General features: G+C 47.6%; 1 protein-coding gene across 3 annotated transcripts in view; it reads right to left on the bottom strand.

Moving 5' to 3' along the window:
• The window catches only part of SRF (serum response factor), a 100,284-nt gene that overhangs the window by 15,060 nt on the left and 69,971 nt on the right, over positions 1–15,253 (bottom strand). Inside the window, exons 3-4 of one of the 3 annotated variants that reach the window (XM_081944752.1) lie at positions 13,257–13,518; positions 12,485–12,655 (exon numbers count right to left, since the gene is read on the bottom strand). In XM_081944752.1, coding sequence (XP_081800878.1) covers positions 12,485–12,655; positions 13,257–13,518 — 433 coding nt within the window. Of the gene's footprint in view, positions 1–12,484; positions 12,659–13,256; positions 13,519–15,253 lie in introns of all 3 variants that reach the window. The other 2 variants (XM_081944751.1, XM_081944753.1) reach the window with 2 other exon arrangements.

Raw genomic sequence — 15,253 nt, forward strand, 5'->3', positions numbered from 1 at the left:
TTTCTAATCTCTGAAATCTGGGTAGCAGGAGAAATCTTTATGTTTTTTATAAGGCTTCAATCTCAGCTTGTGGCAGAACTAAACTCACCGTATAACCTGCAGCAGCACTAACTGAACAGGAAATAGGTCATCCAAAAATTCTAGTTACATGGCACCCCAAGCATCATTGCACTGATCTATTTTTTCCAGAGGGAAGCCCCAAAATTGAAAATTGTAGCAAAGCAAATTCTGGTAATAATTAGGAGAAAAATCACACAAGGTGGCAGCACTTGGCTGATTTTGAAAGAGCCAAACAGGATGAGAACTGTACTTGGGCTGCCATGAAATACCCAAATATCTGTAAGATTTAGAAATAAAAAAATATGGAATGCACTCAAACAAGTATTGCCTGCTTTCAATCCCTATTTTCTCTTTACTTAGAAAATCTGTAAAGGCACATCTCTTTCATAAGTGCTTTCTTAATTAATTTTATTATCAACTTTATTTTTAATTTCCCCCCATTTTGCATTTATTCGCTGCTGTAGCCCCTGCTTTGTGGAACATTCTCCCCTTAGAGATTAGAATGGCCCCAAACCTCTTGGTCTTTTGTAAGGCTTTAAAAACATGCCTGTGTGCGAGGGCCTGGGGCTCATAATGTGTTAGACCCATTCCTTGGCTTTACAGTTAATTGGTTGTGGTTCAACCAAAATAGTTGTTCAACTCTTTTGGCTGCTGTATGTATTTATTCTTTGGATTGTTTTTATTGTTTTTAATTGTTTTACAGTTTTATAATTGTAAATTGCCCAATCACTAGGCTGAGATGGGCAGCTATAGAAATTCAATAAATAAATACTTTTAATTACTATTCCTTGTCTTAATTATGCAGTTGAGCAGACCAGAGATGTGGTGGGCTAAAAATCAAAATTTTGAAATATCAGTACTGAACTCCATAGTCACTTTCCCAGCTCTATGTTCCACTTAGTGGCAATGGTGGGCTCCCCTTCTCTAGAGACAGCAGAATGCAGGTTCTCCCTTTAGCAAAAAATATCAGTGCACAATTTTATTTGCATACACTAGAATAGGGGAACGACAATGAATGAATGCAGGAAGAACAGCCATCAGCAATAGCAGAAAGTAGCCCTGTGATTTGGGGGCAGTGGTCTCACAAGATTCAGAAGGCAGGATAGACCAGCTGAGGCCTGAGTTAGGCCTTTGGGATTCCCCATTCCTTACATACAGAACATTTTTAACCTGCCAAGTACTCAAATTAATATTCCAGAGGCCTTGATAAATGCCTTTTCCCCTGCTGCATGTCAGGCCTGGCAGACAGTGCTTTTCATTTTAGTTCTGATATCCTGAGAGAGCAAAAGAGCTTGATCGTTTTTTCTGCTGTGATCAAAGTAAATCTGAAATACATAATATGGTTATTTTTAAAGTATCTCCTGTAATATCTGGTTTATTTCTTTAAATTATTTTATGCTTTATGTGCCCAAAGCTATATAATATTAGTACAGGTAGTCCTCAACACACAACTATAATGGAGTCTGTCCATTATGATGGTATGTCATAAGGGCTGTAAAACAGGTTGGTCGCGTGACCAACCTAAATTTTATGGGGATTTTTTTTTTGGTACTGATCGTTAAGTAAGAGTTTTCCCCAAAAAAATTCAGAAGTGCCAGTTTTCTGCAAAACCACCACAAAATTGTGGAACATCTTGCCCTCAGAGGTGAGAGGAAAGCCCCCAACCTTTTGGCCTTCTGCAATGGGGTCAAAATGTGGGTGTGTAGCTTTGCATGGGGGACACAGGGGCCCAACCAGCCACTGGACTAATTGGCCCCATGAAAATCCCCCCCCTCCCCACACCTAAGGCATATTAAGCTTCTGGTCTCTCCATTTAAGAACTCTCCCTCATTTGCAATTTTATAATGTTATTTTATATTTTTGCATTTTTAATATTAAATTATTCAGTTTTAATGTTTTATTGATGAAATAAATTGGGTCAGTCAATTAACCCTTAACTGTTGAAATAGCAAATATTCTTTTTCTTGACATTTCCTTTCATTCTGTCTTAGCTTGCCATCTTTTGAATAGAAGATTGCAAGCCTGGGGCTACCAATAGCTTACACTAGTCTCTAAATCTTGCTTCATTTAGTTTTTAAACTACAGCATTATCCAATTCATTATGACTTTATATCTTGTATGAAACCAGCCACTACGGTTTGGAAATTAAGGACTTGGCATTATGGCATGAAGTCAACATACAGTGGTTTGTTCAGTAAGCTAAACAAAACTCACTGTGTGAACTTTGTTCATTTACTTCATTTCAGTCAGTTATTCACGTCCTTCTAATTCTCATCACAAGGTTTTTGTAGAGTGATGGAGGTTGTCTGGGGTTCTGAAACACCAGCCAAGATAGCAAGACCTTTTCTGAACTTGCCACATGATATCTGCCTTAGCCAGGTCATGCTACAATCACAGGAGTTCCAATGGCAAGATTCTTCCTCTAAAATACTACCATAGGCAGAAGGAGAGACAAATAGATTGATTTGGATCATTTAATTCAAATGCCAGGTAAAGAATCTATCATAAGTAACTAATTAACTTCAATCCTAAAAAAAAATGCTTTGCAGTTCAGAAGTATGTTTTGCAGCAGATCTAATAATTCATTTGTGCTCATTGGCCAATTTAATGTCAATGCCACTCAGATAATGGCCATATTCTATACTACTCCCATTCTGTTCCCAAAAAGAAATGGAACATCCTTCCCATCTTGCTAATATTTTAATACCATGGTCCCTGAAAATAAGAGGGGGTCTTATTTTCTTTTGAGCCCTGAAATAAGCACTTCACATTATTTTTGGGGCGGTCTTATCATTTTTGAGGTGCAGGAGGTGGCGAGCGTGGTCACCTCATGGCTGCGGTTGTGTTGCAATATTTTCCGGGAGGGCTTATTTTAGCGCATGCGCTCAAAAGCCCATTGGGGCTTATTATCCGGGGAGGTCTTATTTTCAGGGGAAATGACCATTGGCTTACCTGAAGGGTCCTTTTCTGTACACCGCGGGAGAGTCCAAGCAATGGGTTAATTCAGTCTGCTTGCCCTTAGGACTGAGGAACTATTTTTCCTTTAGCCACACCTCCTCCTGGTGTGCTCAATCCCCCAGAATTCTTAGAAGGAGTCAGTTCGTGCGGACGGAGCGAAGCGTCCAAGATGATGTACTGTTGACACGAAGAACCCGAATCCCGGCCTTGAGAGCCAGGGTGGGTTGGACTCTCCCGCGGTGTACAGAAAAGGACCCTTCAGGTAAGCCAATGGTCATTTTCCTGTACACCGCTTGGAGAGTCCAAGCAATGGGACATACCCAAGTTATTGTCCATCTGGGTGGGCAGAAGAAGGCTCCCGGGATTCGGTCTCTGACACAACTGCCTGGAGCACACGCCTGCCGAAGGACGCCTCAGCCGAGGCGAAAATGTCCAATTTATAGTGTCGCACAAAAGGAGAAGGAGAGGACCACGTAGCGGCCCTACAGATGTCCAGGATCGAGGCCTGGGTGGCCCAGGCCGCGGAGGTAGCAGCACTTCGTGTGGAGTGTGCGGTGATGCCGCGCGGAACGGCTTTGGATTGACTTTCATAGGCTGTCGCAATGCAGGCACGAAGCCACCTGCCAATCGTGGAGGAAGAGACCTTCTTCCCTAGGGAACCAGGCTGGAAGGAGAGGAAAAGAGCCTCTGACTTCCTGAACTCCGCAGTACGAGCAATGTAAACCTTCAGGGCCCTCCTGACATCAAGATTGTGCCAAGAGCGCTCTCTGGGATGCGACGGATGAGGACAAAAATTTGGCAACACAATGTCTTGCGCTCTATGGAACCATGAGTTTACTTTGGGGGTAAAGGTCGGGTCCAGCCTCAAAATGACCCTGTCAGGGTGGATGACGCACAGGTCCTGGCGAACAGAAAGAGCCGCCAGTTCCGAAATCCGGCGAGCTGACGTGATGGCAATCAAGAAGGCCGTCTTCAGCGTCAGGAATCGAAGAGAAGTAGTGCGTAGAGGTTCGAATGGAGGGCCGGAGAGGGCCCGCAGGACCACGGACAGCTGCCAAGTGGGGTAGCGATGAACGGTGGGAGGGCGAAGGTTGGAGGCGCCCTTGAGGAAGAGGTGCACCTTCGGGATTTTGCTGAGAGGCAAAAGATGGTCGCCCGACCAGACGGTGGACAAGGCCGCCACTTGGCGTCGAAGGGTGTTCGGGGCCAGGCCCTTGTTGAGTCCCGCTTGAAGAAAGTCAAGGACTCTGGAAACAGGCGCGGTCGTCGGCTCGATGAGCAGCTCCTCACACCACTTTGCGAAGGCGGCCCAGGACGCATCATAAATCCTGGTGGTTGAAGGGCGTCTCGCCGCCTGAATGGTGTTCACTACCTCCTCTGACAGGCCTTGGCCTTTCAGTTGGTCCCCCTCAAGTGCCAGACGGCCAACTGGAGCCACTGGGGCTCTGGATGAACCACGGCCCCCTGGCTGAGGGAGATCTGGTCCGGAGGGATGCGCCACGGAGGAGACACCGACAGGTGGACAAGGTCGGCGAACTACGACTTGCGGGGCCAGTGCGGGGCCACGAGGAGGACTTCCGCTCCCTCTGCGATAACTTTGGAGATGAATTGAGGAAGGAGAGGCAGGGGAGGGAAGGCATACAGTAGCTCGCGGGGCCACTTGCAACGCAGTGCATCTGTCCCCTCCACCCCCGGGGTGAAGAACCGGGAGTGGAAGCGGTCGAGCTGCTTGTTGTCCCTGGACGCAAACAGGTCTACGGTCGGATTTCCGAATCTGTTGGACATCTGGTGGAACAGGCGAGGGTCCAGTTTCCACTCCGCAGGATCTATGGTTGTCCTGCTCAACCAGTCTGCCTGTGTGTTGTCCACTCCGGAGATGTGATCGGAGCGGAGAGATTCCAGATGGCGCTCCGCCCAGCGGCCCAGGGACTCCGCCTCTCTCATCAGTGCTCTGGATCTGGTGCCGCCCTGGCGATTGATGTGGGCCTTGGTGGCCACATTGTCCGTCATCAGAAGTACATGTTGACGATGAATGGACCGGCTGAAATGGCGCAGGGCCAGGCGAGCAGCTCTCAGTTCCAGCAGGTTGATGCTGTAGCTGGTTTCCACTTGGGACCACTTGCCCTGGACAACCAGGGAACCCATGTGGGCTCCCCAGCCGGTGAGGCTGGCATCTGTGGTGATGATTAACCTCTCGGGCTCCTTGAATAGGTGGCCCTTGAGGATGGCCGGAGACACCCACCAGCGGAGAGACCTCTTCACTTCCGGCGTAACTTGAATCGGCCTGGGAGAGTTGCTCCTGGATGCCCTCTAGTGCGGCAGCAGCAGCCACTGAAGCGCCCTGGAATGCAGGCGGGCCCACGGCACGATGGAAATGCAGGAGATCATTTTTCCCAGCAGCTGCGACAGAAGGACCACTGGAGCCTGCCTCAAGCTCATCACCTTGTGGGTCATGGACCTTAGACCGGCCAACCTGTCGTGGGAGAGGAAAACCCTGCACAAGTTGGTATCTATCACCGCCCCCAGGTGTACAAGTCTGTTTGTTGGAGTGAGATGGCTCTTCTCTAGGTTTAGAGTGAAGCCGTGATTTTTGAGGGATCTCATAGTGATTTGGAGATCCCGCAATGCCTGCTGCCTGGACGACGACTGGATAAGGATGTCGTCCAGGTAGCACTGGAGCCTTATGGGCCTGCGTCTTAGCTGGGCCGCCACTACCGCCAGCACTTTGGTGAACGTCCGAGGAGCGGACGAGAGGCCGAATGGGAGAGCTTTGTACTGGAAGTGGCGACCTGCATAATAGAAGCGCAGGAACTTTCTGTGCTGAGGACGGATGGGAATGTGGAGGTATGCCTCTTTGAGATCTATAGATGTGAGTAGATCTCCCTGTCGAATCCCCGCCAGAATGGTCTGCAGTGACTACATCTTGAACCTCCGGTAGGCGATGTGCCTGTTGAGGTTCTTGAGGTCCAAGATGGCTCTCCACCCCCCTGAGTTCTTTGGCACCAGGAAGAGGATGGAGTAAAACCCCCTCCCCTCTTCGCCTTGGGGAACTGGTTCCACGGCCCTGATGTCTAGGAGATGTCTGACTTCCTGGTCCATACGCTCCCTCTTTTGGGGGCAGGATGGGACTGGGCACCGGATGAAGGTCCGGGGGGGGAGGGACAGGAACTCCAGGGAGAGGCCTTCCCTGACTATCTGCAGAACCCAAGCGTCCTCGGTTGTCTGGGCCCAATGGAGGCAAACAGCTGGAGGCGACCCCCGATGGGCGCCGAGCCCGGGCAGTCACTTTGACTTACGGAACGGCCTGTTGGAGGCCCCACCGCGGTTATACTTGCGGAAGCCGAACTGCTGCCTGCCTCTGTCCCGAAAGGGCGCCCTGTCCTGGGACCTGTCGCCCTGCTGACCGAAGGACCTATTGGAGGGAGAGAAGGAAGAGGCAGAGGTGGAAGGCTCGGAGGCACGAAAGGACTGCCTCCTAGAATAGGGAGCGGTCTTACGTTCCTGCTTCTTGTTTAGAGAAGGGAGGATCTTCCTCTTGTCCTTGGACTCGATGAAGAGAGGATCCAGGGACTCGCCAAATAATTTGGACCCCTTAAAGGGGGCGGAAGCCAGTTTCCACTTGTTTTTCTGGTCCGCTTGCCAATGTCGGAGCCAGATCAGCCGGCGAGAAGTGATATTAGAGCCGAGTGCCCTGGAGGCGAATTTAGTGGCATTAAGGGATGCGTCAGCGGCATATTGGGAGGCCGCGATTATTTTAGACACGTCCTGGTGGAGGCGGACGTCTCCCGCCGGGAGCTTGGTTAGGAGCTCGCGCAGCCAGATCACAGAAGCCCTATTAAAAAAGGAGGCGGATGAAGAGGCCCTGATGGCCCAGGCAGCCGCCAGGTGGGTCTTGTGGCACGCCTTTTCCGCCTTCTTGTCCTCCGCCTTAAGGCCTTCCAGAAGGTCGGCCGGTAGGGAGGAGTTGGAGGTGAGTGCAGCGATGGGCGGGTCGACAGTGGGAAGGGCCAGAAGGTCCTCCAGCACTGGCTCCATAGTATAAAGCTTCCTATCTACCCCACTGGGAGAGGACTGCGTGACTGGTTGAGCCCACTGGCGCTGGATTAGGTCGAGAAACAGCCCCGGGACCGGAACCAGCTCTTGTTGGGGTGCTGGGACATCAAACATGACCGCATTGGGATTAGCCGGAGTGGCATCCGCCGCCGGCGCGGCCGGTTTGGGCTTGATCCCCACCCTAGTGGCAGCCTTGACCTTGTGAAGGACAGATTTGAAAAGGCTGGGCTTGAACAGACCCGCAAAGGCGGGCGCTTCAGGGGGAAGGTCCTCGTCGTCCGAGAGACCTAGCACCTCCGGGTCAGGGTCCTCAATGGCAGAGGCCTCGCTGACCACTGAGGATTCCAGGGAAGGATGGCGAGCACGCTTGCTCGGAGGGGGAGCTGCCTGATCGGGTTTGGGACCCCTAGGGGCCACTGCAGTGGGACTCTTAAATTTCATGGCCTCCGTGATGCCCTTGGCAATGGCACGGGCCATTAGTTTCTGCATGCGGGGAGATAACTCCTCAGAGTCAGAATCAGGATCCAAGCCCTCCTCTAGGGGGGGTGAAGCCTCACCCTGCATGTCATCTATACTAGCATCCCCAGGGGGAGGGGCCTGCTCACAGGCCCAAGAGGGTGCCGGGGAAGCTGGCTCTGCAAATGACCTATTTGGGGATAGGTCCTGGGACTCCACCTCCTCGGCGAGGACCATCTGGAGATCTTCCCGGGAGGGAGGGATTCCCGAGAGGGACTGCTCCCTGTCTGCCTAGCGTCTGGCCTTCTCAAACTGCTTGTCAAGGGCCCGCTGGCGCCTTTCAGCATCCTTGGCCTCAGCCACAGAAGGGGTTCTGGAACGCTGTTTCCCAGAGCTACCCCCACCACTCTTGCCCGCACCCCCACTCCCCGATGAGGAGGAACCCTTGCTAGGGGCCTGAGAGAGGCTCGGCCTAGTATCTTGGGAATCAGGGGGACTGGGCAGGTCCATAGTCAATGACCACACAAGATGGAGCAAGGCTATGACAAGGCAGAAGTTAGAGAGAGAGACTGGTTGCTGCAAGGGGAACAAAACAAAAAGATTTGTCAAAATTGTCATATGCACAGTAATTGAGTCAATACGTATGAAAACATCCCATGCTTAATACCAGTCAGAGGCCCAGGGGTAGGATTGGGGCCTGCACCGAGGCGCAAGGCTCCGCAGGAGAAGCAGGGAGGAGAATGACTAGAAAAAGCTTTGGCCTGAGCTTACTTAGGCCTCCTCCCTGAGCCGGTATAATGACCGTTGGTATGGCCCAGGAACCAGCACCGCTCGCAAAAATAGGCAAAAGACGAAGGTGGCGATCCCAGCCTGAGAAACCCTTGCTAGGCCCTGCCACCTCCAGCGGTCTCCTGATAACGAGGCTGATGCAAAATGGCGGCCATGGCTGGGCGCGCTTTTTTTCGCGCCTAAAATGGCCGCCGCAACAGCGTGGGGCTAAGGGAGAGCGAGGAGCGAACGCGCCTCGAATGGCGACGATCGCCCACTCCTCCCTGCGGCAGAGGTCCTCTAGCAGGCCGGGGAACGAAAAAACTTCGTCTAAAACAACAAACGAGGGGCCTGGGGACGTAGGAACCTCGCCGCTGCAGCCCCGCCGTTTTAAACAACAAGCGGCAGGCCTCCGAAGCCGTCCCATAAGGATCGGCTGAGAGGCACCCCCCACCACCTTCCAGCTTACCTCCTGGCTTTCAAACGTAGATTCTGCTGGAGAAAAACGCAGTGATGAGAAGAAAAACGTCTCACAAAGTTGGGGAAATGTTAGGAAAGAGAAATAAAACGCAAATAGAGTCCAAGCAAAAAAAGGATTAATTCAGCTCAGAGCTCTAGCTAATTACGTCCAAACGGGCTGACTGAGGAAGAATTCTGGGGGATTGAGCACACCAGGAGGAGGTGTGGCTAAAGGAAAAATAGTTCCTCAGTCCTAAGGGCAAGCAGACTGAATTAACCCATTGCTTGGACTCTCCAAGCGGTGTACAGGAAAACAGGGTATGACATACATTACCAAACTGTTTTGGCCCAAATCACATGCAGAACACAAGTCAATTTTGAGATAATTGTCTTCAGGGAGACATGCTGGGAGGGAAGGAATATCTTTGGATGACATTTCCATGCTGTGAAAACTGAAATCTTATGTTAAAAATGCAATAAACTAAACAAAGCATTGATTGATTGATTATCCATTATTTGTGGGTAGAAGGCAATGTGTGTTTTGCACAAATATATTAATAATACACAGAAATTCAAAACTGGTAACTGGTCCTGGGTCCAATGTAGCAATAGTGTAAGGCAGGATTTGGGGGCCAAGGTCTGAAAAAGAAAAGCTTAGCCTCCCTCTCACACTAAAGACTGCTAGAGAGGCTACCCCAGGGGTGTCCAAACTTGGGAACTTTAAGACTTGTGGAGTTGAAGTCCACAAGTCTTAAAGTTCCCAAGTTTGGACACCCCTGGGCTACACGTTTCTCTCAAATTTCAGAACTTTACCAGGGAGTCACAATAAATACCTATGCCAGTATACCATTTATCATATGAAAGGTAGTCCTCGACTTACAACAGTTCTTTTAGTGACTATTCAAAGTTACAGCTGCACTGAAAAAAGTGACGTCCGTTTTTCACACTTATGACCTTTGTAGCAGCCCCCATGATCATGTGATCAAAATTCAGATGCTTGGCAATTGGTTCGTACTTATGCCGTTGCTACATCACCTTTTGCAACCTTTTCACAAGCAAAGTCAATGGGGAAGCCAGATTCACTTAACAACCGTGTTACTGACTTTATCAACCACAGTGATTCCCTTAACAACGATGGCAAGAGAAGTCGTAAAATGGGGCAAACTTCACTTAACAAATATCTCACATAACAGAAATTTTGGGCTCAATTGTGGTCGTACGTCAAGGGCTACCTTAAGCACTTTAAGTCTTCTCCATCTCCTTTGCTACCACACTTGCTACCATCCAACACTTGCCTTCGAATGAAAGGTGAAGTTCTGATAGATTTCCAGCGTATGATTTCAAGTTCTAAGAAAACCAAGTCCTTTATAAGAGTTAGGAAACACCAGCTAGAAACCTTAATCAAAAGTTCATGCTACTGATTGTGCAAACACGGTTGCAAAGGCTTTCCTGCTACCTCTCCCCAAAATCTCTTCCTTTCCTAACTTTCATATACTGACAGTTTTCCACAGAGTAGTTACTTTCCACTACATCACTTGTAAGTAAGTGAGTGGTCTCGCTCTCTTTCTCTCCTTCTGTTCCCTCCTAATAAGCATTTACTTTATTTCATTTCATCAGTCACAGCTTGGGAGAAATGGAAACTTCTGTCACAACCAATATTGTTTTGTCTTCCTGCCCTGACCCAGGAACACCATTCCCCAAACCAAAAAGGTACCACACAGAATTTGTACCACCACAAGAGCAGCCACTTTAAATTTTGAAGGAATTATGCTCCTAAATATAGTTACTGTCACAACAGGCTAATATCCTAGAACAGGGGTCGGCAATCTTAAACACTCAAAGAGACATTTGGACCTGTTTCCCACAGAAAAGAAAACACAGGGAGCCACAAACCCTTCCCATGCCTATTTCCTGAGCAGCCACAAAACTAGCATATGTAGTTGAATTAAACGATCTGTTTTCTTCTCAAACTTTTCTTTTCTTGGATTTATCCATGGTTGGCCTTCCGGGGTCAACCGGAATAAATAAATCACGTTCTGGCGGGTGTCGCACATTGGCAGTTGTGACGCATATTTTGAACGACAGGGAGCCGCAGCAGAGGGATGTAAGAGTCACATGCTGCTCCAGAGTCGCAGTTTGCTCACCCCTGCCCTAGAACAGTGATGGCGAACCTTTTTTGGCTGGCGTGCCAAAAGTGGGGGGAACACAGGGTCATGTGCATGCTTCTCCCCTCTGCGTGCATGCGCGCACGACCAGCACTCCTCCCCGCTTTTGGCGCTCTTTTTTGCCCTCTCCAGGCTCCAGAGGCTTTCTAGGAGCCCAAGGAGGGGAAACCCCCCCCCCTGTTCCCCCCCCCGAGACCCTCTGGAGGCTTCAGGAGCTCCGGAGCCTTCAGGAGGCTTCCCTGAAGACTCCAGAGGCGAAAAACGGCCTTACGGCCAAACCGGAAGTAACTTCCTGTTTGCTCATAGGGCCGTTTTGTGCCCTCCAGAGTCTTCAGGGAAGCCTCCTGAAGGGTTCAGAGGGCGAAAAACATCCCTACGAGCAAATTGGAAGTCCGTTCCTGAACTTCCGGTTTGCCTGTAGGGCTTGTTTTTTGCGCTCCCGAGGCTTTAGGGAAGCCTCCGGAGGGTGAAAAATGGCCTCAAAAGAAGGCCAAAGTCAGCTGGACGGTGCACACATGTGCGCTGGAGCTGAGAGGGTAACACCTTGTGTGTCCTAACAAATGGCTTGCGTGCCACTTGTGGCATGCGTGCCACATGTTCACCATCACGGTTCTAGAAGAACATTATTATGTGGCTTCAGAGAAGAAAACATCTCAATGTTAATAACCTTGTATCAGCTGTCCCAGAGAGGACAGTTGTAGTTGCAGTAAATAAATAAATCTGCCCTAAAATATTCCTTCATCTCTCTATCCTGGCATCTTTAGGAGAAAGAGTCTCCATATTCAGTTGTGTTTCCTGCACAGGGTCTTAATTCTTCAATCTAGACTCCCCCTTCACAAGGCATTGTTTTCAGTTAGGGATTTGAATGCTTAAGACGTGCCTGTAGGCTTTGAAAGTTGAGTGTCTTGTCATCACAATTTGAATTATGAAAAAGCAAAAGATCAAGAACTCTTTCTTATAATAGCAGGGGGGGAAATACAAATGTAAGCAATACCTCAAGACTAAAAACCACCAGGTAAGAGCAGGCTTTTGAATTTTTTTAAGAACAAGTAATAAGATTTAATAGTAAAAAAAGAACAGGTGGATGTCTGTTAACTGGACAATAAAATAGACAATCATTTAAAAAACAAACAAGGGAGGAAGCAAAATGGTTAGATGTTTAAAAAATGAAGACGGCAGGCATGATGCTGAGATTGCAGGTGTAGAAGGATCAGTCTCAGCTAGGTGACAAGTTCTTAGGACTACCTTTCAGACAGTTGAAAGAATTGCCTTCTATTTTGGGGAATATATTACCAGTTATTAGTCATATTTGTCTTTATTCCTCCTAAAATAAATTATCACTCACATTCAGCTGACAAACAACAGCTTTTGCACCTTCCACTCCTGTCTCAGCACACCTCCATTTGAACCTAGCAGCTAACTTTTCCCAACTTTCTATCACTGCTCTTAGGAGGGCCTCCCAAAAACACAAGACAACTCAAACCCAGACAGGTCAACCAGCTGCCCTGAAAACGTGCATTCCCACCAACCTTCCATGTGCAAGCAGCAATATGGGTGCAGCTGACCTGTCAGAGACACAATCTGCCCTCCGGCTGTAGATGGAAATCGGAAGACTGTCTGTTGTGCCTGCTGTAGCTGTCCAGGTACAGCCTGGCCCTGCTGGTTGGAGAGGGCCAGCGAGTGCGGCTGTAACTGAGTGAGAGGAATGGTAGGGGTCCCGGGAGGGAGTGGAGCACCTGCTGGAAGGAGGGAGAAAAAAAGGCTTTTTATCAGGGCCAGATGTTTTTAAAATCTCCTTCATTCCCTCTTGGATTCTTGTTAATCTCTCTCCTCCCAGGTTATTATCATATGCAGCCTTCTCCAACCTTGTGCCTTCAGTTGGGTTGTGACTATGAATGCCAGAATTCCGAGTGGAATTCTGGAAGATGGAGTATCCAGTTGAGAGAGGCTGACATACATCTTTCATGGGAGGAAGAAGAGGGAAGGCGCTGACCAAACTCCATGTCCCAGTTCCAAACCCTACAATTCTCACAATCAGAAATGTCGAAGTGGGACTTTCTATTTCCTCAAAAGAACGAGGAGGCTGGCAGCGGAGACAGCAACACTGCCATTTCCCTAAAACTTCCTGTTCTCCTGGTAGAACCTGTCCCTTGACCAGCTATTATTCTGGCCTCAACCATACTCCTTTATGAAACAATCGTATTTAAGCAGTTTGGGCATTTCCATTCCAGCCTCTCATGAGCCAAAGAAGGGCAAAGGTCTAGTGTGCTCAGTGTAAATGCAGAAGAATCAGCAGCTAATCGCAAAAATGCTTCAACTGGCAAAAAAGAAACTGACCTGACATGAGGGTAAAGCCGGTAGGTATCTGCATGAGTCCTCCAGAGGTCACTGCGCTGGTTCCAGTGGTTTTCAGCACTGTTCCGTTGGCACTGGTGACTGTACTGGGGCTGACACTGGCAGAAACTGGTGCTAAGTAGTTAGTAATGGGGAACGAGGGCCCACTGCTGACCTGCATGGATGTGGATGTTGTGGGTGCTGTCTGGATGGTGGACGTCGTCCCTGGGAGGTTGGTGACAGTGAATGCTGGCTTCAGTGAGTCCTGTAAAAGAAGCACAAGTGAGAAGAGCCAAGCCAAAACTGAGTACATTGCCCACAGCCTTTCCCCTTCTGAGTATCTGGCAGTACAGTATCCACATCTAAAAGTAAAAGATAACATGCAGAGGTCAATAAGCTCTCAAAATCACCATACTACTCCACAGCAGGCCCGGTTTATACTAAATCTGAGACCTAATGGCAGCAAGGACCTTCACCAGGGAATTATTTTTTCTTAACATTTCACTTGGATATGCTTCCTATAATTTAAATCCATGATTCTATATCCGGTCTTCTAGGAATACCATAGATTGTGTCTTTCTCTATGACACCACTTCAGAATTGGCAAGTATTCTCATATCACATACATACACACACACACACACACACACACGCACGCACACATATGTCTTTTCTTTTTGTCTCAAGGCTAAACATACCCATTTCTCCCAATCTCTTGTCAAAGAGTTATATTTCTGGTTTTTTGAGAATATGTGTTGTCCTTCTGTTAATCCCTTTCAAGTCTGAGTCCTTCTTAAATGTTGGTATCCAGTACCTGATGCAGCACTCAAGCTTTACCTGATGCAGGTATCTTAGATGATACCATTTTTTTCATTTTGGTCTCTCAATATCTTGCCCTAATCCCTTCACAGTAATCCAGTATTCTGCTGCTATAATCATTCACCCAACCCTGATTACATGATACCGAATCTTTAAATCCCTATACTAGGTTTCCTATATGTTCTACTTCAGTTCCAAGTTACATGCTCAACTTCTATATGATATTCACATTTCCAAACCTAGAAAACTTTGAGATTTCCATAACCATTTTGGTATCTCCAATGATTTGGTTTACACCACTCCTAAGATTAACAACAAATCTGGATTCTGTAGAACCAAAGTTTAGTCTTCAAATTTATGCTTTGAGTTTCTTGTTTATTCATTTGCTTATACGTCATTAATTCATATTGGTCGATATGTAATGCAGAAACTGAATGCAAATAAATTAAAAGAACAATGTTGCTTTCCACCCCCCCCCCCAAGTAAATCTAATACAATGAGATTTTGTAATAATATGAACAAATGCATTTCAATGCATAAAACGCCATTCATCTTCAATGTTTGAGATCACTTTGTTTTTGTTAATTAATAAGCACAAAAACGTGCAATATTTCAAACTACAGAGGGTTGTTTATACTCACTATCAAAATACAAAACTATCCACTTTATCAGCTCATTGGAGCGGGAGTTATTTTGCTACAAATAGCTTATCACTAACTATGAGTAAATTTTGTCTAGAAGCAAGGCTGCATTCTAAGTCAGTGTAATTTTAATTCTCTGTTAATTAGATGTTTAAGTTTGTGAATATCTGTTAATTTAATTGATTGGTAAATCTATTGAGCAGCTTTTTGGGTCTAGAGCCATAAACTGAATTGACTATAAATTCCCACTATAAGTTCTATGCTATAAAGAGTCATGCATATTTACGGCAGTGTACAAGTATGTACCTCTACAGAATAGACATTTTTAATCTGTAAATTTAACCTCTAAGAGATGGCTTTCCCAGAGATGACAAGTTCAGGTAGCATGACCTCTGAGTTATATATCCCATGAGGCCATAATGCAATGTTAGCATTTCATGTGATCTAGCCATTCTGGCTACGATATAAGGCTTGGTACTATATTTGAATTCAGGAAACTATAGCCTATTCAAAAACCAATCCTTAAGCAAACCATAACTT

This window comes from Natrix helvetica (genome assembly GCF_964273705.1).
Source record: "Natrix helvetica genome assembly, chromosome: 2".
Classification (NCBI taxonomy): Eukaryota; Metazoa; Chordata; class Lepidosauria; order Squamata; family Natricidae; genus Natrix; species Natrix helvetica.